Source organism: Denticeps clupeoides, unplaced genomic scaffold (assembly GCF_900700375.1).
Source record: "Denticeps clupeoides unplaced genomic scaffold, fDenClu1.1, whole genome shotgun sequence".
In the NCBI taxonomy this organism is placed as follows: Eukaryota; Metazoa; Chordata; class Actinopteri; order Clupeiformes; family Denticipitidae; genus Denticeps; species Denticeps clupeoides.
In genome coordinates, this window is record NW_021629771.1 from 82,068 (window position 1) to 107,175 (window position 25,108).

Consider the following 25,108-nt stretch of genomic DNA (forward strand, 5'->3'; position numbering starts at 1 on the left):
AGGATGATGAGGATGAAGAGGAAGATGAGGAAGATGAGGAAGGACAGCGAGGAGGAGGATCGGAAAGGAAAGAAGAAATCCAAAGACCCCAAAGCCGGGAAATCCAAAGGAGAGGTGGATGACAAAAAAAAAGAAACCAAAAAAAAAGGAAGCATTACTATCACAAGAGCAACCAAAAGAGGAGAAGGCAAAAAGAGGCCTGAAAAAACACATCCAAGCTTTTCATGCGCTTTTCTGGCTTTAAACGAAAGCGGGCCTCCAAGAAGAAATTGAAAGCACATCCAGACTGTTTCTTGGACTTGGCAGGCGCAAGAGTCGCATAAGCCCGCAAGAAGCGGCGAATGTCTGTGCTAAAGAATACCTCACGTTTCATGATGCGCTTTAAAGCTAGCAAGAAAAAGAAGAAAGAGGAAGAAGAAAAGAAGAAAAAGGAAGCAAAGATGGGTCAAAGTCATCCTACATGCTGATCCGTATGGGTGGCAACAAGACCCCAGACAAGAAGCAAGGCTTTCTCAAGGGCCTGTTTGGGAGGAAAAAGGATGGTGCCCCTGATTTTAAAAACCAGAGTTTATTGTTAGGAAAGATTGCTGGAGCAACCAATTGGTTGACCAAACGGTTCTTGTCAACAAAAGGTCACCAAAGTGCTGCGGGCAGAAGCTATGGGCGTCATGACCCCTGGATGTCCAGACAGGAGTTCAAGAAGGCTGCCCTCCACAAGACCCAACATGCAAGGACCTCATGGATATCTCAACAGTGGTTATGAACATGATGAAATTCATGGCTGGGAGAGAAGGAATAGCTACCACAGAGATGGGCGGACACAAACTGGTGGATACAACAGAGGATCGTTTAAAAGGCACTCGGTGAGGGGTCATACTAATGTGACACCAAATGGCAATTTTCAGAAGCAATTACACTATTTTGACCCATACACTGAAGGTGAGGAATACTATGATTACTCAACCCAAGATCAAGGAGACTTCTTGCAAGATGAAATATTCTATGAGGCCTCAGATGGGGATTACAGGATGGATACTATCAATATGAAGATGAAGAAAGATTTGATTATTACGATCCCCTACACTCAGGAAGATCCCTTTGAAACCTACCAGTACAATGGGGACTACTATGATCCAGGGTATGAATATGATGATGAATATGAGGATGGAGACTTTTACGGTGGTGAGATGTATCCTGACATGGAAGATGTTTATGGCATTCATAGCAATAATTTCTATGATGAAGACCAATATTATTATGATCATAATGCTGGGCTTCAGGATACAGGGGACATATATGATAACCCTTATGGAGATATTATGATGATGGAAGAGCCTTACTCTGATCCTTATGGGGATCCATATTTTCAGGAATACCAACTCAACTATACTGAAGGAGATGTTCACCCATTCCAAGAGTCTAACTACAGTGCCTACCAACCTTATAGCTATGGTGTGGAGGATTTTTTTGAAGAGGAGGAGAGAGGCATGGGGGATTTTGAACTTGCAGGCTACCCAGTAGAGCCTATGGCTGGAATGGAGTTTCGAATGCCCCGTCCACAGGTGAAGCTTTTTGGGAAGGAGCGTATTGATGTAGAACTCTTTCCATCACCCCCAAATCTCGAGGAACTGTCTGATATCCAATATGAGAATCCTCCTTCCTACCAACAGGGGGGATACAGTAGTGAGATGTTTCATCCTCAGGGATTTCACCCGCAGGAAATGATGCCAATGATACAATCTCAGGTCCATGATCAATACCCAATGATGCAGTCTCATATCCAGCCTCCCATGATGCCTCAGGCACCAGTGATGCAGCCTCATATGCATTCTTCTATGATACAGCAGTTGCCAATGTGCCACCTACCCATGCCCAATCTCATTGATGCAACAGGTACCCACACCCACAGCCATGCTTATTAAAAATGCCAATATACCCCCAGTCACCTCCCAGAAGCCCTGTTTTTGGGACGATCCCCACATATGCCCCTATCACCCACTCTTAGCCAACGTTCCATGAGAATGCCAGGGTCACCTGTTTTACAGAGAAATATTTCCCCGATGGCTCAGCCAGTTGGATTTGGGGATCCTTTAATGATGCCTCATTCTCCTGTCCCTCTAAGACAGCCCAGCCCTCATAGCTCTCCACAGTTATCTATGCGACCCAGAGGACCATTATCTCCTTTAAGGGGCCAGTCCACCTCCCCAACAAAGAGGAATGTTTTCTTTTCCTTCACCAAGACCAGCTTCCCCCATGGCTAGAAGAAAATCAGGCTCCCCTGCATCCCCCACACCATCCAGACATTTTCATCCCCAGCCCTCTATGAGGGAGTCTTTCCTGCCTCCACAGGCCCTGTCACCTAGAAGGGCTCCCTCCCTGCGCACCAGCCCCCATCCCCTCCCTCAAGGGCCCGTACAAAGACCCTATTCTGCTATGTCTCCCCAGCAACGCAGCTCTCCACCAACCCCACGTGGCTCTCTGAGGCACTCTATCCCCCCATCTTCACCTTCTGCAACGCTACGCCCATTTGGCGGCAGGAAGTTTCAAGGTTCTGCCTCTCCACCAATACAGTCAAGAAGTCCTACATCTTCACCTCAGATGAGAAGACATGGGCAGGGCAGGCAGTCACCACATAGGGCTTCACCCACCCTCTCTCACAGGAGCTTTGTGCAGGAGTCCCAAAGACCTTCAAGCCCTGGGGCTCGGCCCCATCCTCCATCTCCCACACTTTCTCGCCGCTCCACACAAATTGCACGTGACCCACTACCAGCATTCTCCAGGTCACCAGGTGGCAGGTTTGGCCAGGGCATGGGTCATGGGAATATTCCCATGGGTGCTGTTAAACCCTCCCCTGGTCAGGCTGGTCGACCCAGAGCACCCACCCAAAATGTATCCCCTTTCCGATCTTCTGTCCGCAGCCAGAAATCTATGGGATTACAAGATACAAGAGCTTTGCCGTCAATGGGAGCACCTAGACAACCTTTTCCACCTGGCACTCCAGGGCCCATGAGAAACTCCCAGAGACCAGTAGGCCGGGGGAGGCCACTTATGGCAAGGCAATCTTTTAGACAGCCCACAGGAATGGGATCTTCTTCCCCCCAACCATCAGTTAAAGGTATGGGTTCTATTCATCACTTATCCCGGCCCACCTCTCCACATCCATCAATAAAACATGGATCACCATTACCCATCAGACCTATGTCACCTCACCCATCAATAAAACATGCATCACCATTACCCATCAGACCTATGTCACCTCACCCATCAATAAAACGTGGCTCACCCCTACCCATGCGAAGTGCCATCCCCCAAGCTCCAGCCTCACCACTTCTGCCACATACTGTCAGAGCCCCCCAGATTCAAGCAATTAATGTTCCTGAGCCTTATCCACCCATTTATGGCAGTGTAATTGACCCTTCTCCATCATCAATGCAATACAACATTCTGCAGCAGCCGGTGATGACAGATGGTGCAGTCAGTATAGAAGCTCCAGCACGGCTATCTTCCCCTATGTTGTCTAATGCAATGCAAAACCCTCATGTCCGCAATGCAAATTATGCATCACATTTACAAACAGTGTCACCACAAACAATGGCAACTGCACAGCTGTTACAGGATCAGTTCCCCCCAGAGATTCAAGATTTACCATCTCAGCCTGGTTCGCCCCTTTTATATAATGCAATACAAAACCCACACTTGCAGAATGCATCTTACCAGACTTCTCTACAGAGAGCACAGTCTCCATACACTCCAGGCATTCATGTCCCCACTGGGCCTCTTGTTACAAATGCTATTCAGAATTCAGATGTCCGAAACGCCTCTTACAGGACTCATTTGCGACGACGTGACTCACATAACAGATCAACTTTACAACCTTCTTCACCCATGGTCGGCAGTGCATTGCAGAACCAGCATGTACGGAATGCATCATATCGCGCTCAATTGCAGAGAAACATATCACCCTACATTCCCGCACCTCAAGATCCTTATAAATCCCCAATGCTGTCTGATGCTCTATCCCACAATCCTCAGCTTCTCCATGCTTCTTATCGTCTCTCTGGTGGAAGTTTAGTTTCTCCATATGGAGAGCCTTTGGATGTGGATCCAGCTTCTCCAATGCTTGCAAATGCATTGCAGAACCCAAACCTCAGAAATGCTGCATATCATCTTCCTGATGGTACATTGGTCTCTCCCTATGCTGAGCCAGTGGATGTTGATCCAACTTCACCAATGCTTGCAAATGCACTCCAGAACCCACATCTCAGAAATGCCTCATACCGCCTCCCTGATGGTTCATTAATCTCTGATCCAAGACGACAGAGGCAAATGTCTCCAAATTTATCAAACGCTTTGCAAAATCGAAATATTAGAAAGGCCTCTTATCAGCTGCCAGATGGAACAATTATAATGGCAGGGCAACCTGTTGGTCCAATTTCACCAAGCCTTTCAGGTGCACTGCAGAACCAGGACCTCCGTAGTGCATCATACCGTTTGCCAGATGGTAGGATCATAATGCCAAATTATGGCCAAACAGCAAAGTCAACATCTCCAAATCTTTCAGAAGCCCTTCGAAATACTCAAGTGAGGAATGCCGCCTATCGGCTTCCTGATGGTTCTGTCATTACAGTTGACCCTCAAACTGGGAAACCCACCAACCCCAACCTGTCTGCAGCACTAAAAAACCAGTATATTCGTGGCGCTGCATACCGACTTCCAGATGGGTCAATCATCTCAGCCAACCCTCAAAGGCACCGACCAGTCCTAATTTATCTGCAGCTCTTCAAAATCAGTACATCCGAAGCGCCTCATACCGCCTTCCAGATGGTTCAATTATCTCAGCAAATCCAGAACAGGCACCGACCAGTCCGAATTTATCTGCAGCTCTTCAAAATCAGAACATCCGAAATGCCCGTTATCGGCTTCCAGACAGCTCGCTCCTCTCAGCCAACCCAAAGCAGACTCCAGACATATCTAAAGCGTTGAAGAATCCACTACTGAGAAATGCTACATATCACCTCCCAGATGGTTCCATTATCAATGCAAACCCCAAACAAAAACCCAACCTTGCAGATGCCCTTCAGAACCGGAATCTCAGAAATGCAAAATATTGCCTTCCAGACAATTCTGTCTTAAACAAAGGCTTTATACGTTCCCCTAACCTGTCTTTGGCCCTTCAAAATGCAAACATGAAGAAAGCTTCATATCAGCTTCCTTCAGGGCTCACCACACGGATGACAGCGACAGGAGAGATGATTGGGCCAGATGGTCGGTACACAGTGATTTCACCAAGAACTCGGCCTGTAGATGAACACTGGGCCCTGTATGAGCATGAGGGCCTAACTGCTGAAGATGTATGGGCTGCAGAGAGGGTCCTACCACATGGAACTGTGCAGAACCTCACCAAGTGGTCCATGTATCGTGATGAGAAAATAATGGATGGAATGACACCACCCCCCATGGCTATGCTGGGTCTTCGTGAAGAAGAGCTGGACTGGGCTCCAGAGCGAGAGGGAGAGCCAGCAGGCAAGTGGTATGATAAGGTAAGATTTTAGCCTCTAAAAGATAAGTTTGAACGTTGTGAGCCATGAAATATTGATTTGTTTTTACCCATTTAAAACCAATTATATCAAGGTACAAGTCTGCTTGGTATTGGCAAATGTTGGCAAAAACAAGATCTATTGCTCAGTCCTAATTTGACATTTTCACTTCATCGTGGTGATACAATTGGCAGTAAAGAATGAAAGTGGTCAATACAAAAAACATTTCATTTATTTGAACTGAACTCACTACAGTTTATTTGACCTGCTCATTACTGCATATCTCTAGATTTTTCTAATGAAATGCTCGCCGTGTTTGCATTGAAATGTTTCTGATTTGTCACTGCTGCGGCTGCTTTTTGCGGTGTCACCTAACAGTTGTCTGGCAGCACAGCAACGATGACAAAGGGCTCAGTCAGGCTGAGCTATCGCTGTCAAAGATTAGTCTCAAGGCACAGGCCACGTCGACCTGGCAGAGAGATTTACAAATCTGATAGGGAATACATTCAGGTTACCTGCTCAGGCTGTGTGTTGGTGTGTTTGGTGTGATTGTACCATTGTGCTGTAATGGTCTGATTTCCATGGCCTGCAGGATGAGGCCATAGTGCAGGGTTGTATTGGTAAAAACTAGTTCCTCCACAGCTTTATGCCATCAGGAGTCTGCCCACCGTCAGGTACCGTGAACAGCATGAGGCAGATGGCGTGGAGGATATGACCCAGATGGAGTAAGTACATACGGTGTACATACACACGTCATGCAACACTCTGTCCTACCGGCTTTCTGTAACTGTGGTTTAATGTTTCTCCTTAAGGGAGCTGAGTGAGGCAGCAGTTCTCATGAACCTGAGGACTCGATACGAACGAGACCTGATATATGTAGGTATCTCTCCACTTGCCTCTCTGTGTTGTTAGTCCAGGAAACTTACCAGACTCCGTCTCTCTCTTTGTAGACGTATATCGGCCGTATTCTGGTGTCGGTCAACCCATATAAACTCTTAAACATCTACGGCACAGAGACAGTGTTGCAGTATGAAGGACATGGCCTGGGGGAGAACCCGCCGTGAGTTACACACACTGTGTCTCACACACATACACACGTTGGCCCTCATTTATCAGTACAAGCCTTCTACGCGTGATTTGCCGGGCCGTGCACGAGAACGTGTCAGTGCTGAGACATCCAGTGGCTGAAATTTACCAAGCGTAAATTATTTCACAGAAGTGGAAATCGACCCCATTACAACCGAGGTAGTTTTACTATTTCAAATGAAGCACAATTAAGAATTTACTTTAGTTATTTATAATTTTATTTAAATAGATCATTCATCTTCAAATCCATCTGGGATTGCCACCACGACTGCGGGCCTTTACTGAAGAAGTCCTGCAGAGATAATCAGGGAGATAGACCTCCTCTCCCGCCTGATAACAATATGAATATTTTACCTCTTTCATTGTTTGACCAACAATGTTACATCAATTAAACAGTTTTTTTACTGCAGTACATTATTACTTGTGAGTGAAATATAATGTAAATAAAAGCATTAAATCTGTAATCAAAAATAGAACTAAAGCGATTTATAATCCCACAATTCGATAATTCAATAAAAACGTTCATTAATCATATAGAACCCGTAAGAAACATCACCTGAAACTCCGACTGCTAAACATCATTTAAAACGAACTGTGACGTCATTTATTCTCTGTCACAGCATGGTCCACGCTGACAGGAAGTGGGTATGTGATCCGATAGCAGCCGTGTACTTCTGCATATCGTACGTTGAAATGTTATAAATCGTGAAATTGCCGTAGAAAATGATCGCACACCCGTTTGTCTGCCGTACGCACATTTGATAAATGATGGACCATTGTCTCAGTCTCTCTCACTAATCGGATTTGTGAAGTCCATTCTCTAATTTTTGTGTGTGGTTGTGGTCTGTGTGTGTTTAAGGCACCTCTTTGCTATTGCCAACATCTCCTACACAACCATGATGGATTCCAAGAAAAATCAGGTTGTTGTTATCAGGTAGGTTATATTATTGTTGCATGAACCTTAATAGCATTCCAAACCTTATCTTTCTACATATTACAGTAACACAGTAGAGTAGTATACAGATAGACATATTATCAATTCATCATAAATATTAGAAAGGGTTCGGCAATAGTCCCACAGCACCAAAATATGAGCACCACCCAGCAGTGAATGTGAGATTGGGGCTTCTCCCCAATTCGCTGGTCGGGTGCCAATGAGCCAAATGAGGAGTTAAAGTGACAGATATCTTTACCAGACTCCCTTATTCAGAGCACCTTCACAGTCCTTTCAGCTGACATCACAAAGTGATCTCTGTTACAGATATACAAAAGTGAATCCATCATTCCTCCAATCATTCATACATCAAATGAACAATGAGATTCTCTCCAGTCGCTTCAACTCTGATTCATGCAAATGTTCCTGTATTCTGTATTGCAGTGGAGAAAGTGGTTCTGGGAAAACTGAGGCCACAAAACTAATCTTACGCTACCTTACAGCAATTCACCACAAGAGAAATGTAACCCAGCAGGTACACACTGGCCTCTTTTCATTTGTTGAAACAATTTTTAGATCCGGTGTACCACAAAGGTCAATTACTGGTCCTTTATTCATGAATTAATGTTGTCTCTCTTGACTTCCTCATGCTTCAGATTGAGGTGGTTATACATTTCAATATTTTTTCATATACACAGACATATTGCATGTTCACGCTAATAAACCTTTAACCCTCGGCCTATATGATTGGACCAGATCCTGGAGGCCACCCCACTGCTGGAATCCTTTGGTAATGCCAAAACTGTCCGTAATGACAATTCCAGCCGTTTTGGGAAGTTTGTGGAGATTTTTCTGGAAGAGTAAGTCACATTTGCTGAAAGAAAAAGTGTTGACTGTGCTGTTTAGGGTGTGTGTATTTTTCTCAGTGTGACTATTCATACTGACCATCGATTGTGTGTGTGTGTGTGTGTGTGTGTGTGTAACCCTCTCTCCTGGCTGCATTATGAATGAAGAGGAGTGATCAGCGGTGCCATAACCTCTCAGTACCTGCTGGAGAAGTCGAGGATTGTATTTCAGGTGTGTGTGTGTGGTGTGTGTGGTGTGTGTGTGAGTGTGAGAGTCAGTGTGTGTATAGCATTTCCTTTATCATGTCTTAACAAGACAGCGAGCACTTCCCTTAAGCAAAGGAGGGTTACATCACTACAGAAACGGGATACATGCTTAGTCAGCAATCACACACAGATACACAAGAACACACACACACCTCCTCTTACTTCACTATATGTTCTTTGTGGTCACAGTACAGTTATTACCTTGATCATTAATTGATCATTGATAATTAAATGGTAGCCAGGAAGTGCTGGAAAGTGTGTGTGTGTGTGTGTGTGTGTTACAGGCAAAGGAAGAGCGAAATTATCACATCTTTTATGAGCTCCTTGCTGGCCTTCCCTCTCATCAGCAACAAAACCTGTACCTGCAGGAGGCAGAAACGTACTTCTACCTCAACCAGGTACACACCACACACACACACTTCATAAGCATACACACATTCACACACCTTCTCTCTTTGTGTACATGTGTTAGGGTGGTAACTGTGTGATCCAGGGTAAAGATGACGGTGATGATTTCAGGCGGCTCATGGTTGCCATGGAGATCCTAAGCTTCAGTTCGTCTGACCTGAATGGTGTCTTCAAAATTCTGTCATCCATCCTGCATCTGGGCAACGTATTCTTCCACAGGATAGAGGTATACACACACACACTGGACAGTAGAAGGAAGTGGTCATGGCTGTTCGGGTGTCTCTCTCTTTCAGATCGAGGGTCAGGAGGGGGCGGGTGTGATCAGCACCCAGGAGGTTCGGGTGGTTGCCGAGCTGCTGCAGGTCTCACCTGAGGGTCTGCAGAAGTCCATAACCTACAAAGTTACGGTAAATACAACTATTTTGTATTTACATTTTGCACATTTCTGCTCATTTTGCCTTGTCATGTTTGTCTTGTCTTGTGTGTCCTGTTATCCAACTTATCTACTTAGAAGCATCCTACATGATGATGTCCAGTTTGTCCTGTTCATTGGACAGAATGTATTAGTTTTCTCTTATATCTGATCTTTACAGTATTTAACTTCTAGTTTTTTAGTATAGTTAGTTTAGTGTGTGTATATACATATATTTTTATATTTATGAGTCACTTTGGGGGGGGGGGGGGGGGGGGGGGGGGGGGGGGCTGTGTGAAAACATTATTTCAATACGGTATACTGTAGTACTGACAATAAACCAAACTTAAATACAATACGTAATGATTTACACAAACGAGTAAATATGCACCAGACTCGGTAAACATATGGAGAAGGTTGGACAGGGAGAAGAATGGAATGATGACAGCCTTACGTGTGTGTGTACTATGACGATGTGACATGCTGTCTGTAACCTGTTTTCAGGATGCAATGAGAGAAAAGATTTACACACCTCTCACTGTGGAGAGTGCTGTGGATGCCAGGTACACACACACACACACACACACACACACTAACACAATGCATGCCTGGCCCAGGTAATCACCATAAGCTGGTGGGCCCACCGGTGACTGAGAAGCTCTAATGTGACATTCTCATCTCATCCAATCACAGAGACGCACTTGCCAAGGTTCTATACTCCCTGCTGTTTCAATGGCTGACAGAAAAGATCAATGGGCGTGTCTACCCTCGCAATGAGGCCCCATCCATCTCTATACTGGACATATATGGCTTTGAGGTAGCTTTACCTCAACATTATTCATAATCTACACACTCACAGTGGACAACAGTGTGTGAACATCTGAGTCCAGACCTGAGTGTGAGTCTGTGTGTTCCAACAGGACCTGACTTTTAATAGTTTTGAACAACTGTGTATTAACTATGCCAATGAGACGCTTCAGTCCTTCTTCAACCGGATTGTCTTCAAGCAGGAGCAGGTATTGATCATAAAAGACTATGTTACAACTTCACAACATTAACACAACCATCAGTGCTGCAAAAACCTTTTAAAAAATCATCTTCAATCATAAAATTCATCTCATGTCTCAAATGTAAAATGGGTCCAAATGGTCCCTGAATCCAGATTAAACAAGAAAAGACCGTAACCCCACCATTAAAGGGCCATTAAGGTGAAACAATAGCAGAAATGTTCTGGCTGAGATCTCCACTTTCTGCAGGATGAATACATCAGAGAGCAGATAAGCTGGCTGGAAGTCAGCTTCACTGATAACCAACCCTGCATTGACCTGATCGCCGCTAAGCCTCATGGGATACTGCGCATCCTGGATGACCAATGTGGCTTCCCTCAGGTTTACAGAGAACACACACGCGCTCATGTGGATTTGACGAAACAGTTGGTGCTTATTTATTTTGTGTTGGTGTTGAACTCTTTTGTTGCTCATCAGGCAACAGATCACACGTTCCTTCAGAAGTGCCACTATCAGCATGGAGAAAACGGCCTCTACTCGCGGCCCAAGATGCCCCTGCCAGAGTTTACAGTTAAACACTACGCTGGCAGGGTGACATACCAGGTACCAACAAACCAACCATTCCAGCTACACAACACGAACGCAACCAACATCACAATTACTGCAGTAACAACATGTAATTACGCTCAAATACACTCTCTCAGCCACCTCTATACAACACAAACACAACAATCATCACAATTACTACAGTAACAACATGTAATTACGCTCAAATACACTCTCTCAGACACTTCTATACAACACGAACACAACCATAATCACAATTACTGCAGTAACAACATGTAATTACGCTCAAATACACTCTCTCAGCCACCTCTATACAACAACACAACAACCATCATCACAATTACTACAGTAACAACATGTAATTACGCTCCAATACACTCTCTCAGCCACCTCTATACAACACGAACACAACCATAATCACAATTACTGCAGTAACAACATGTAATTACGCTCAAATACACTCTCTCAGACACCTCTATACAGCACGAACACAACCATCATCACAATTACTACAGTAACAACATGTAATTACGCTCAAATACACTCTCTCAGACACTTCTATACAACACGAACACAACCATAATCACAATTACTGCAGTAACAACATGTAATTACGCTCAAATACACTCTCTCAGCCACCTCTATACAACACGAACACAACCATCATCACAATTACTGCAGTAACAACATGTAATTACGCTCAAATACACTCTCTCAGCCACCTCTATACAACACGAACACAACCATCATCACAATTACTACAGTAACAACATGTAATTACGCTCAAATACACTCTCTCAGACACTTCTATACAACACGAACACAACCATAATCACAATTACTGCAGTAACAAATGTAATTACGCTCAAATACACTCTCTCAGCCACCTCTATACAACACGAACACAACCATCATCACAATTACTGCAGTAACAACATTTAATCACGCACAAACGCACTCTCTCAGCCACCTCTATACAACACGAACACAACCATCATCACAATTACTGCAGTAACAACATGTAATTACGCTCAAATACACTCTATCAGCCACTTCTATACAAAACGAACACAACCATCATCACAATTACTGCAGTAACAACATGTAATTACGCTCAAATACACTCTCTCAGCCACCTCTATACAACACGAACACAACCATCATCACAATTACTGCAGTAACAACATGTATTTACACTCAAATACACTCTCTCAGCCACCTCTATACAACACGAACACAACCATCATCACAATTACTGCAGTAACAACATGTAATTACGCTCAAATACACTCTCTCAGCCACCTCTATACAACACGAACACAACCATCATCACAATTACTGCAGTAACAACATTTAATCACGCACAAACGCACTCTCTCAGCCACTTCTATACAACACGAACACAACCATCATCACAATTACTGCAGTAAAAACATGTAATCACGCACAAACGCACTCTCTCAGCCACTTCTATACAAAACGAACACAACCATCATCACAATTACTGCAGTAACAACATGTAATTACGCTCAAATACACTCTCTCAGCCACCTCTATACAACACGAACACAACATCATCACAATTACTGCAGTAACAACATGTAATTACGCTCAAATACACTCTCTCAGCCACCTCTATACAACAAAAACACAACCATCATCACAATTACTGCAGTAACAACATGTAATTACGCTCAAATACACTCTCTCAGACACTTCTATACAACACGAACACAACCATCATCACAATTACTGCAGTAACAACATGTAATTACGCACAAACACACTCTCTCAGACACTTCTATACAACACGAACACAACCATAATCACAATTACTGCAGTAACAACATGTAATTACGCTCAATACACTCTCTCAGCCACCTCTATACAACACGAACACAACCATCATCACAATTACTGCAGTAACAACATGTAATTACGCTCAAATACACTCTCTCAGCCACCTCTATACAACACGAACACAACCATCATCACAATTACTGCAGTAACAACATGTAATTACGCACAAAGGCAATCTCACAGCCACTTCTACACAACATGAACACAACCATCACAATTACTGCAGTAACAACATTAATCACGCACAAATACTCTCTCAGCCACTTCCATTCAACATAAACACAACCATTATCACAATTACTGCAGTAACAACATGTAATCACACACAAACACACTCTCTCAGCCACATGTACACAACACGAACACAACCATCATCACAATTACTACAGTAACAACATGTAATCACGCACAAACACACTCTCTCAGCCACATGTACACAACACGAACACAACCATCATCACAATTACTACAGTAACAACATTTAATCACGCACAAACGCAATCTCACAGCCACATCTACACAACATGAACACAACCATCATTACATTTACTGTAGTAACAACATGTAATCACGCTCAAACATGCTCTCTCAGCCACATCTATACAACATGAACAAAACCATCACAATTACTGGGGCAGTGGTGGCCTAGTGGTTAAGGAAGCGGCCCCGTAATCAGAAGGTTGCTGGTTCGAATCCCGATCTGCCAAGGTGCCACTGAGGTGCCACTGAGCAAAGTACCGTCCCCACACACTGCTCCCCCGGGCGCCTGTCATGGTGCCCATTGCTCACTCAGGGTGATGGGTTAAATGCAGAGGACAAATTTCACTGTGTGCACTGTGTGCTGTGCTGCTGTGTATCACGTGTGACAATCACTTCACTTTCACTTACTGCAGTAACAACATGTAATCACGCAAAACACAATCTCATAGCCACATCTATACAACACGAACACAACCATCATCACAATTACTACAGAACAACTTCTAATCACGCACAAACACAATCTCACAGCCACCTCCACACAACATGAAGATGAATCAGCTGTCATTGGTCAGTAATGAGCAGCAGAGCTACAACCAACCTGCCATCAAACTTTTTGTCTGCGTATCTTCTCCCAGGTGCACAAGTTTCTGCATAAGAATTTTGATTATCTGAAACAGGAAGTGCTGGACCTGTTCATTCAGAGCAGGAACATGGTAGGTGTGTGTTCATGTGGGCATGGGGGCAGGTTAAGGTCATGTGTAGCTCGTACAAGTGTACTGTGTGTGTGTGTGTGTGTGTGTGGCTAACAGATGGTGGCTAACCTCTTTGTGAAACATGCTGAGGTTCTGGGCCAGCAGCGAAGTGTGTTCAACAGGAGCAGCTCACACACTCGCCGATACCAGCCGTCCACTGTGGCATCCAAATTCCACCACTCTCTACAGGAGCTGCTGGACAAGATGGAGAGGTGACCGATACACACACATTCACACACTGTTCTGCTGCAACGTTAGAAGCACTGCCTAATATTGGGTAGGTCTCCATGCTGACACCATGCTGCCCTGACTTATTGAGACATGGCTTCCACTAGAACTCTACAGGTATCTACTGAGGCATCTGTTACCATATCATCTGTAGAAGTTCCTTTAAATCCTGTACATTCAGTCATGGAGTCCCACTATGGATCAGACTTGTTTGAAGAGCACATCCCACAGGTCCTTGATTGAGATCTGGAGAATTTGGATGGCAGGTCAACACCTCCAACTCTTTAACTTTACTTCATGATCCTGCTGAAATTGGACAATACTGGGAATACTTGGTGTACTTGGTCAGCAACAATGTTTATGTAGGTGAAAATTGTTCACATGAAAGCAGGATCCAAGGTGTCCATAATGGTGACATGTAAACATGCACATCGGTGATGCCCACACACCCATCTACATCTACATTAATAAAACACGATACATCAAACAAGGACACCTTCTACCATTACTGACCTTTATGTGCATATCATAGGAGCTTTTGGTTTCAACACAGGTCAGAAAGGACACCTTGACCAGCATAAACCCTTTCAGATATTTGAACTGATATTGAACGGTTCAGCAGCTCATTGAACAGATATCGTGCTGCTGTGGAGAGCAGGCCTCCAGACCCCGCTGTCACCTGATGCCGGTGCCCGAGAGAAATGCCGTCACAAACTGGCCATGCTAGGCTAAGAGATAATCCTAGATGGCCGTCTGTTCCCTGGACAATAACTGGACTACATTAAACTACAGAGGACAACCCAGCGGGAATGTAGAGACATTCGTTTTTACCAGGATGTGGCTCCGCGACAGTTTGTCTGTGTCGTGTACGTATCGTGGTTTAACTGTTACACGTAGCACCAGGTTCTGGAGAAACGTTGTTTCGTCTAACACGTATGTAGCTGGAATGACAATGAAGGCAACTTGTACGTGAACTACAGGAGCTCTTCTATTGGATTAGATAACATGGTCAAGCCTGCACTTTCCATTTACATGGTCTCTCTCTCTCTCAGGTGTAACCCATTCTTTGTTCGCTGTATAAAGCCAAACAATAATAAGGTATTGTATGTGTGTCTTTATGCCTGTTGGTTGGGTATCTGGTTTATATATTGCGTGTTGTGTATTTATGATCATTGTTCTGTTATGATTGTGACTGTTTTGTGTGCATGCATGTCTTAAAGGAGCCCAGAGTTTGTGATATGGATCTGGTTGCCGCTCAACTACGGTATTCTGGCATCATGGATACGGTTCGCATTAGAAGGGAGGGCTATCCAATCAGAATCCAGTTCCATGTTTTCCTTAGCAGGTGGACGCACACACATGCATATTACTGTACTGTATTTTTAAAGGTGTGGTTTTTGAGACCATTCACCTGCATAAAAAGTATTAATGAGTTATTGTATTTTTGTTGGTGTGTGTCAGGTATAAAGCTCTGATAGGACTGAAACAGACTCCTCCCCCTGATGGAGAGAACTGTGTTCTGATGCTGAAGAAACTTTGTCCAATAAGAAAAGGAGCTTATCAAGTGGGTCACCAAGGTCAGACCAGAAACAGGAAGTACAGTGCAATATAAAGCTTGTGTGATTGACTGTTGTATGGAAGTTGTGTGAATATTTTTTTTTTTCGAATCACATTTTCACTAGAACATTTTTCAAAACTCAAGTCACAAAAAAATGGTAATGACTTGTTCCACACCCTCTGAATGCTTTTTGCATTCTTATTTATAAAGAATTTTACAGAAATATTGGAACATTTCTGTAGATAATCCAAACAAGATATGGTAATCCAAATTAGATATGGTATGACAGAATTTGTGATACATGTTTGGCTGTATGGTGCTTCATGTACATGATCTTTGTGTACATGTGTATAGTGTTCACACTATGAAAAATATGTAAAGTGCTCTGGGAAATGTGCATTTCGGTCATGTGTGGTGTGTTTTGTGATTAAAATGTCAATGTTCAAGTGAAAAGGTGATTGGAAAATGGTAATAATTGGGTTTCTGTTGCCGGAATGTTTAATAAATGTTTGAAGATTTGGCAGTGTTGCCAGGCCCTAATATCGTACCAGCGGATTAAAATCATGCTGTTTTGCATTTACATTTACATTTACAGCATTTACCAGATGCCCTTATCTAGAACGACAGTCCCCCCCTGGAGACACTCATGGTTAAGTGTCCTGCTCAGGGACATGATGGTAGTAAGTGGGATTTGAACCCGGGTTTTCTGGTTCATAGGCGAGTGTGTTACCCACTAGGCTACTACCACCCAAATCTAGGGTGAGGGAGGAAAGAGAGAGAAAAAAGAGAGAGGGAGGAAAAGAGAGAGAAAGCCACACACACACTGAGACAATAACAAACAAAAATGGTCATCCAGCTCAAGTTCTGTAGTCCCCGTTGGACCTAGGACAGGTAGACTCAGCAACAGGCTGAAGACAGGACTGTGGAGGACATGACACAGTGCCTGCTGGAGGATCCTCCAGAACCCCAGGAAGGACTTCAGCCTAAGTCAGGTCTTCAGACTCCTCCTCTCCATCCTAATCACTCGCCATTCCGCCTCCTTTTCAAACTCCCAAAACTCCCCTGGATATTTCCCACCTTCCTCCTCATCGTCCAAGTCAGACCAGCCAAGTAGCTCGAAATAACCAAATGCGGGTGTTCTGGCATGACGTGCCTCGGTTCCATACCGAACAGAAACTGACCCCTTTCTGTAGGGCAGTGGTGGTCCAGCGGGTAAGGAAGCAGACCCGTAATCGGAGGTTTCTGTGGTGTAGTGGTTATGAGGTTCGCCTCGGTTCCATACTGAACAGAAACTGGCCCCTTTCTGTAGGGCAGTGGTGGTCCAGCGGGTAAGGAAGCGGACCCGTAATCAGGAGTTTCTGTGGTGTAGTGGTTATCAGGTTCGCCTCGGTTCCATACCGAACAGAAACTGGCCCCTTTCTGTAGGGCAGTGGTGGTCTAGCGGGTAAGGAAGCGGACCCGAAATCGGAGGTTTCTGTGGTGTAGTGGTTATCAGGTTCACCTCGGTTCCATACCGAACAGAAACTAACCCCCTTCTGTAGGGCAGTGGTGGTCTAGTGGGTAAGGAAGCGGACCCGTAATCAGGAGTTTCTGTGGTGTAGTGGTTATCAGGTTCACCTCGGTTCCGTATTGAACAGAAACTGGCCCCTTTCTGTAGGGCAGTGGTGGTCTAGTGGGTAAGGAAGCGGACCCGTAATCAGGAGTTTCTGTGGTGTAGTGGTTATCAGGTTCACCTCGGTTCCGTATTGAACAGAAACTGGCCCCTTTCTGTAGGGCAGTGGTGGTCTAGTGGGTAAGGAAGCGGACCCGTAATCAGGAGTTTCTGGGTGTAGTGGTTATCAGGTTCACCTCGGTTCCGGATTGAACAGAAACTGACCCCTTTCTGTAGGGCAGTGGTGGTCTAGCAGGTAAGGAAGCGGACCCGTAATCAGGAGTTTCTGTGGTGTAGTGGTTATCAGGTTCACCTCGGTTCCGTATTGAACAGAAACTGACCCCTTTCTGTAGGGCAGTGGTGGTCTAGTGGGTAAGGAAGCGACCCGTAATCGGGAGTTTCTGGGGTGTAGTGGTTATCAGGTTCACCTCGGTTCCGTATTGAACAGAAACTGACCCCTTTCTGTAGGGCAGTGGTGGTCTAGCGGGTAAGAAGCGGACCCGTAATCGGAAGTTTCTTTGGTGTAGTGGTTATCAGGTTCGCCTCGGTTCCATACTGAACAGAAACTGACCCCTTTCTGTAGGGCAGTGGTGGTCTAGCGGGTAAGGAAGCGGACCCGAAATCGGAGGTTTCTGTGGTGTAGTGGTTATCAGGTTCACCTCGGTTACATACCGAACAGAAACTGGCCCCTTTCTGTAGGGCAGTGGTGGTCTAGCGGGTAAGGAAGCGGACCCGAATCGGAGGTTTCTGTGGTGTAGTGGTTATCAGGTTCGCCTCGGTTCCATACTGAACAGAAACTGGCCCCTTTCTGTAGGGCAGTGGTGGTCTAGCAGGTAAGGAAGCGGACCCGTAATCAGGAGTTTCTGTGGTGTAGTGGTTATCAGGTTCACCTCGGTTCCGTATTGAACAGAAACTGACCCCTTTCTGTAGGGCAGTGGTGGTCTAGTGGGTAAGGAAGTGGACCAGTAATCAGGTTTCTGGGGTGTAGTGGTTATCAGGTTCGCCTCGGTTCCATACCGAACAGAAACTAACCCCCTTCTGTAGGGCAGTGGTGGTCTAGCGGGTAAGAAAGCGGACCCGTAATCGGAAGTTTCTTTGGTGTAGTGGTTATCAGGTTCGCCTCGGTTCCATACTGAACAGAAACTGACCCCTTTCTGTAGGGCAGGTAAGGAAGCGGACCCATAATAAGCAGGTTGCCGGTTTGAATTGCCACACAGAACACAGAAGTGATTGTGAAGTACAGCACACGGTGCACACAGCGAAACGTGTCCTCTGTATTTAACCATCACCCTTGGTGACAGTTTGTATTAATGTTTTGTGTGAATGTTGTAAGCTTGCGTAGGATGTAGGAGTGTTATTTTGGGGAGTTTATGGATGCTGTACGCATTTTCTAGCTCTTTCTGAAGGAGAATGTGTACCAGCTGTTGGAAAGTAAGCGCGATCGGCTGATGCACGTGGCGGCCATGACACTGCAACGCTACGTGCGCATGCACATAGCGCGCAAAAGCTTTCTCCACCTCCGGCAGGTCATCTCACGTTTCGAGGCCCATTGCAGAGGCTACTTGGCCAGGTGAGCCTCACATCATCCCTCTGACCATACATGACCACACCTGCTGAGCGTCTTCTTCTGATCCTTTTGCCTTGCTGTGTGCAGACAGCAGTTTTTGAGGATGAGAGTGAACCTGATCCAGCTGCGTTCGCTGGTGCTGCTCTGCATGAATCGCCAGAGATACATGCAGGTACTAACTCATTTGTCATGGGGGTGTTGGGAGTCCGGCTTTTATGCACAGAGGTGGGGCAAGAGGTGGAGAGTGAGGAACTGTGTTGTGGTGAGCAAGATAATGTGAAGGCAAACAAGAGCAGAGCAAAGAATGTTCTAGAGCAGGCAAAGTTTGTACCAGGGAGACAGTCAAGGCAGGAGCAATTAGCAATGAGAACGTTTGTACTATGTATGGTACGTTGTTTCTAGAACGAATGTTCTAAAGCAGACTGAGTATGAACCAGGAAGACTTTCAAGGCAGGAGCAGTGGACAGGGAGAGAGGTCAATCATCAGGGGTTGTACCAGTGTTATAATCCGGGGGCGACTTAAGTAGGCATTGGTCCAGAGGACAATAGTGTGAAAAGAACATGATTCAGTCAGGACAAACACCAGTAGCACAGAGTGTAATCAAACTATGAACAGGTTTTTATTATAGTTGTCATCTTCTGGGGTCTGTGGGGTTCTGGATTCCTTCAGGGACATATGTGCCCTCTCTTGGGTGTAGATGCCATTTACATGGCACAGCCACATTGTTCAGAGCACTTGTAGTGTGTCCTCGGTCAGGTCCACTGCCATATGGGGCATGCAAACACGCTGAAATCCCTCCTGTTCAGTAGTGTTGACTCTGTGAACGTATCCTCCTGTTCACCATTACCGGTAGTATAGATTGCCATTAGAATAAATCTTTGGGGATTTGGGAGGACCTTTGTCAATTAGTAGGTCTTTTTTAAATGTGATGTGATGATACAGCTCAATATATTATTATTATGTATTAAATTACTATGTATATTAGAATGATATTTAATGTGTTTTATAGGCTCGTGTCTTACAGCAGAGGAAAGCTGAGAAAGAGAGACTCAGTAGGGAGGTGGTAAACATTTCCCAACTACCAATACCAGCTGAACTGGGAGCTTTGCTGCAGTCGTCAGCCGGTCTGACACACACAAGCTTACTTTATGTGTGTGAATGAATGAATGAAAAACCTGACTGATATAAAGTGATGTCTGTTCAGGGGCTGAGGTGCTGCACTCTGACTGTCTGGCCCTGGTCCAGGCACCTCGGGTCCAGGTGGAGCCTCAACTGACCCTCCCACTGGACATCAACAACTACCTGATGACCAAGTACATCCGTAGCAACTTTAGAGTGAGAGAAGTACACACACACACAGACACACACAGACCAACATTTTACAGCAAACTGAAGATGTTTCTTTTGTTCAGGAGATGCAGTTTGGGATGGTGATGTCTCCACTGACTGCCCCTTTGACTCGACTGGAGGACAACCTGAAACAGGATGCTTTAGATGTCTTCATGCTGGTACTGCACTATCCAGAGTGCAACACTGCATTAAAGTTGTTGCTCCATTTCTCTGAGTTATCTTACACATAAAACTATACCTCAACATCATAGAGCTATTTTTACATACACATTTATACATACACTTAGTCAATATTATTAAACACCTTAAATTGCTATTAGTCTCCCAGATTGTCCCTCTCAACTGGCAGGTTTTCCACAGTCCCTACTAGAGTTATCATGAGGAATATACATAAAAAAGAAAAGCACGGGAATTAATGTTTGGTCTATCCTCTCAGTTCACTGCTTTATTTTTCCTGTATAAACGTATATTATTATATCATTTAAACTTTTATTCAGAAATGAAGAAACAAACAATGTACATACAATCACCCCCTAACCATAATCCTTAGAAATACATACAGATTGGCATCATATAAAGAACCTAGCAAAAGGGCATAAAGAGTTGACTGGGCACACGTATATAACATCATGTTTACATGAAGAACCTTCAGATGTAATCCATCACAATATCACAGATTTGGCTCCATAGGATGCCATGTGGATCACAGAATCAATTCCTTTATATCTGGAAACGAACTGCTCTTCCGGTGGTGTAGTAGCATTCTGGTGTCTGTGTTAAAACTTGCTGTTTACAAGGTGAGGAGTCCCAGTTGTGTCTCACTGGAAATGTAATGGGTGGTGCTGGTCGCGGGCCGGACTGGTCATAGGCGGGGCTGTCCATCTTGCAATGAGTATTGTCTCAACATTGGTGTTACATTATTACATCATTCTAACACCTCTTGGTGTGAGTAAACAGTTGTTTGCAATATTTAAGGATTTGTATATGTTGACTTTAAGTTGATAAGTTGTGTAGAGTTAGCATAGCACCGCTAAGTTACGGTGACCAGATCTCTTGTTTTCCCAGAACATATAAGGCCGGGTTGTTTGGCTTGTAAACACGCTGAAACGTCATTAGCTTCTACATGCATATTCATGCTGGTAATAAACGTTGGCGACGATATTAAGATATTCTTCTAGCATGATGCCATCTTCTTTGGTTGCTCCATATGACTCCTCCTAAAAGTAATACATGTGAATTAGCATTCACATGAATAAATAACTTCAAAATCAGGAGCAGATTAAACCAAAATTGCAGGCATCACAGCTGTCTGTGAGGTTCCGGAACTCAAATTAAATCCATGTTAGAGATGTGTAGACACCATGCATGCATACACTGTCATTACAGCGAATTAGGGAACTGACCAATTTCATGGCTGTTTTAGGTACTACGTTTCATGGGGGACCCCGACCTTAATGGAGCAGTTGAGAACCTGTTTGGGAACTACATTGTCCAAAGGGGTCTGGCTACCCCTCCAATCCGAGATGAGATCTTGGCACAGATAGCCAATCAGGTGTGGAGGAATGTGCACCATGGCAATGCGGAGCGTGGCTGGCTGCTGATGGCAGCATGTTTGAGTTCTTTCAGTCCGTCTGGAAGCATGGACAAGTACCTGCTGAAGTAAGATGACTTAATTAAATGAGGTTCTGAAGCAGCCAGGAAACACTCGTTGTCTCCCTGTATAGGTTTGCATCAGACCATGCTCTCAGTGGCTATAAAGGCGTCTGTCAGCACAAGTTGCTGCAGGCGCTGCAGAAGTCCAGGCTGGTCCCCGAGGTGGCACGCTGCTACCCCCCCACCCTGCTGGAATGGACCTGCATCCGCAGACAGGCCAGCATGGTGCTGCAGGTCCATTGCCCCGATGGTGAGAAGAGCACGAAAAGTTCCTGCATCCAGCCAGCCATGAGCAGCCAGAGTAAACTGTGCTGGATGAGAGGACTTTCTGGACCTCACAACCTGTCTTCTGTCAGAATGCACTTTCTTGTATTTCGCTGTGTGTGTCTGTTAATCTTTTGTTTCTACCTCTTCATCTGTCTACTTGTCTGTTTTTTTGGTCTTTCTTCCCGCCACCTGTCTGTCTGCTTGTCTACACGCCTGCCTCTTCTTCTTCTTCCTTCCTTCCTCTCTCTCTATTCTCTTGTCTCTCTGCCTTCCTTCTACCCTCTGCTTTGTTTATCTGATTCATGATGATGGATGAGGAGACGATGGAGATTTTGTAACACTCCGGCATTATAAAGTTGAAATGAAGGTAAATTAAGTGAAATTAAGAGAAATAAGAGCGTGATTAAGTGATATTAGAGCATGAGATGGGTCTTACTTGAGAGGGAGAAGGGTCTTATCAGAGAGTGAGATTTGTCTTACCTGAGGGTGAGACGGGTCTTACTTGAGCGTCTCACTTGAGCGTGATACGGGTCTTATCAGAGAGTCAGATGGGTCCTATTAGAGACTGATACGGGTCTTACCTGAGAGTGAGACAGGCCTTACTTGAGCATGAGATGGGTCTTATCTGAGGGTAAGAAAAGTCTTACTTGAGAGTGAGAAGGGTGTTATATATTAGAGTGAGACAGGTCCTACTTGAGCATAAGATGGGTCTTATCAGAAAGTGAGATGTGTCTTACTTATTAGTCCCACCTCCTGGTGTCTCCTTACACAGACAGACTCTCACTTTGTGTGTGTGTGTGTGTGTGTTACAGGTGTGCTATTTCTGTGTCCAGTCCACTCTTGGACAGCTGGAGAGGAACTAGCCAGAGATATTTTGCAGCACAGGTACACCCCCCTCCCCCCCCCACACACACACACACAGACTGGTCTGTCTCTGAGTATTGTAATGTGTGTGTGTGGGTGTGTGTGTGTGTGTGTGTGTGTGTGCAGGGGTGTTTCAGATGGATGGAGAGGCTGGTCCGTACTGATGAAGGAACCGGGTCAGTGGTTGGAGTTGTGTGGTCATGACTTTGTTCTGGACCTCATCTGTGACATGGAGCTGTCCTGCGACTTCCCCAAACAGAAATCCCACTTCCTCATTGCCAACGAGCATGTTGGCCGCGTGCGACCCAACACCAGCATGTACGTGTATGTGTGTGTGTGTGTGTGTGTGTTACACGCCAGTCCGATACCATGCCGACCAATGGCAGGGTTTTATTTATAACAGTAGCCTGGAGGAGTCCTTGTTTAAGCCAGGTTTCTGTGAGACAGAGGGACATATCCCTATAGACCTTTCTGTAGAGCTCATTCAGTTTTGTGAGATCTGAGATTTAAAATCCACTGCTGGAGATTATTTTGAGTGTGGTGACTTCATCTTACCTTTAACCTGGTAGTTTAACCTGGGTTGAATTAGTTCTGTTTTTTCAAGTGACTACGAGGGTCTCTGGTGGGTTGACTAGGTGACCAGCAGACAGTTGGATAAGCCATTCATTCAGATTACCTCCCATGTGGGATGGATCCCATGTCTCCCCTCAAAGAATTTCCCATTATTAGACTACACTACACTACACTCCAGACCACAACGTCATCTGCAAACATCATAGTCTTGGGGACTCCTGTCTAGTCTCATTTCTCAACCTGTCCATCACCAAAGCAAATAAAACAGGGCTCAGAGCTGATACTTGGTGTAGAGCTCTTCTACTCTTCTATTCCATTTATACACTCTTGTGTGTGCGTGTGTGTGTGTGTGTGTGTTCATGTCACCAGAAGCCTGTTTTGTGGTGGTTTTGATGAAGAGGATTATGGACCCCTCTCAACCGGACAAAGCAGCAGCCTGGCCAACCAGAGCCTGCCCATCTCTGAAGGACATTATAATCAGTGTAACTGCCCCCCAACAACACCCACGCAGACACACACAAACACAGACTGTGTTGTAGATGTGATGGCCAAATGTTCCTCTGTGTTTCAGACTCTAATGGTGAGAGAGGGATGGACACATATCTGGACAGTTTATTTGACCCAGTTCTCTCAGACACAAATGGGGTGAGAAACAAACACACAAACTTATACATTCATGTGTGAGTGTGTGTGTGTGTGTGTGTGTGTGTGCCTGAATGAAAAGTAATGTTTTTTTCTTTGGCTCTAGGATCTGGACAGGACACAGTCTCTTACCAGTAGGATGAAGGGGGCAGGTGGAGTAGGCGTGGTTAATGGACCCTACTCTCCACCTGGAGGTACACACACACAGCATGGTGACTACAGGTGTAAATACAGTTACATTCCCCCAGACAGCCTCGTGTATGTGTCCTTTTTTTTAGCTGTGAGAGTCCTGCCCACCATGCCAGTCATGCAGAGCGTCCTGCTGCATCAGGTATTCCACACCACACACACACACTCACCATGCATCCACACACCTGTACTCACACACAAACTCCTGCACACTCACCGTACACACTTCATGTCTCTCTGTGTCTCAGATCCACAGCAGGAAATTCTTGCCCAGCAACAACAGGCCATCATCAACCAGCAGGCGGTCATCATGGTGTGTGTGTTTCATTAATCATCTTGTGTGGACTTTCAAGTCTTCAAGCCACAGCGGAAAGGGAAAGGGGAGACGCAACACTGTGATCAATCAA

The 25,108-nt window shown here is 45.0% G+C and overlaps 1 protein-coding gene across 1 annotated transcript; it reads left to right on the forward strand.

The window, feature by feature from the left end:
• Window positions 1–4,807: 4,807 nt before the first annotated feature.
• LOC114773770 (unconventional myosin-XV-like) lies at window positions 4,808–25,014 on the forward strand (the record flags this gene model as incomplete). Its single annotated transcript, XM_028965943.1, has 37 exons — window positions 4,808–5,540; window positions 6,180–6,262; window positions 6,350–6,413; window positions 6,488–6,597; window positions 7,483–7,557; window positions 8,002–8,092; window positions 8,214–8,219; window positions 8,314–8,417; window positions 8,571–8,634; window positions 8,954–9,067; window positions 9,142–9,303; window positions 9,371–9,484; window positions 9,994–10,052; window positions 10,183–10,306; window positions 10,410–10,505; window positions 10,746–10,877; window positions 10,974–11,099; window positions 14,042–14,119; window positions 14,216–14,370; window positions 15,439–15,484; window positions 15,607–15,731; window positions 15,848–15,954; window positions 17,297–17,307; window positions 18,990–19,165; window positions 19,250–19,334; window positions 20,173–20,287; window positions 20,368–20,498; window positions 20,576–20,671; window positions 21,937–22,172; window positions 22,238–22,416; window positions 23,246–23,318; window positions 23,424–23,615; window positions 24,240–24,352; window positions 24,442–24,515; window positions 24,619–24,706; window positions 24,791–24,843; window positions 24,961–25,014. Coding segments are annotated over exons 1-37 (4,065 nt in total), but the record flags the coding sequence as incomplete, so codon positions are not given.
• Window positions 25,015–25,108: the final 94 nt, after the last annotated feature.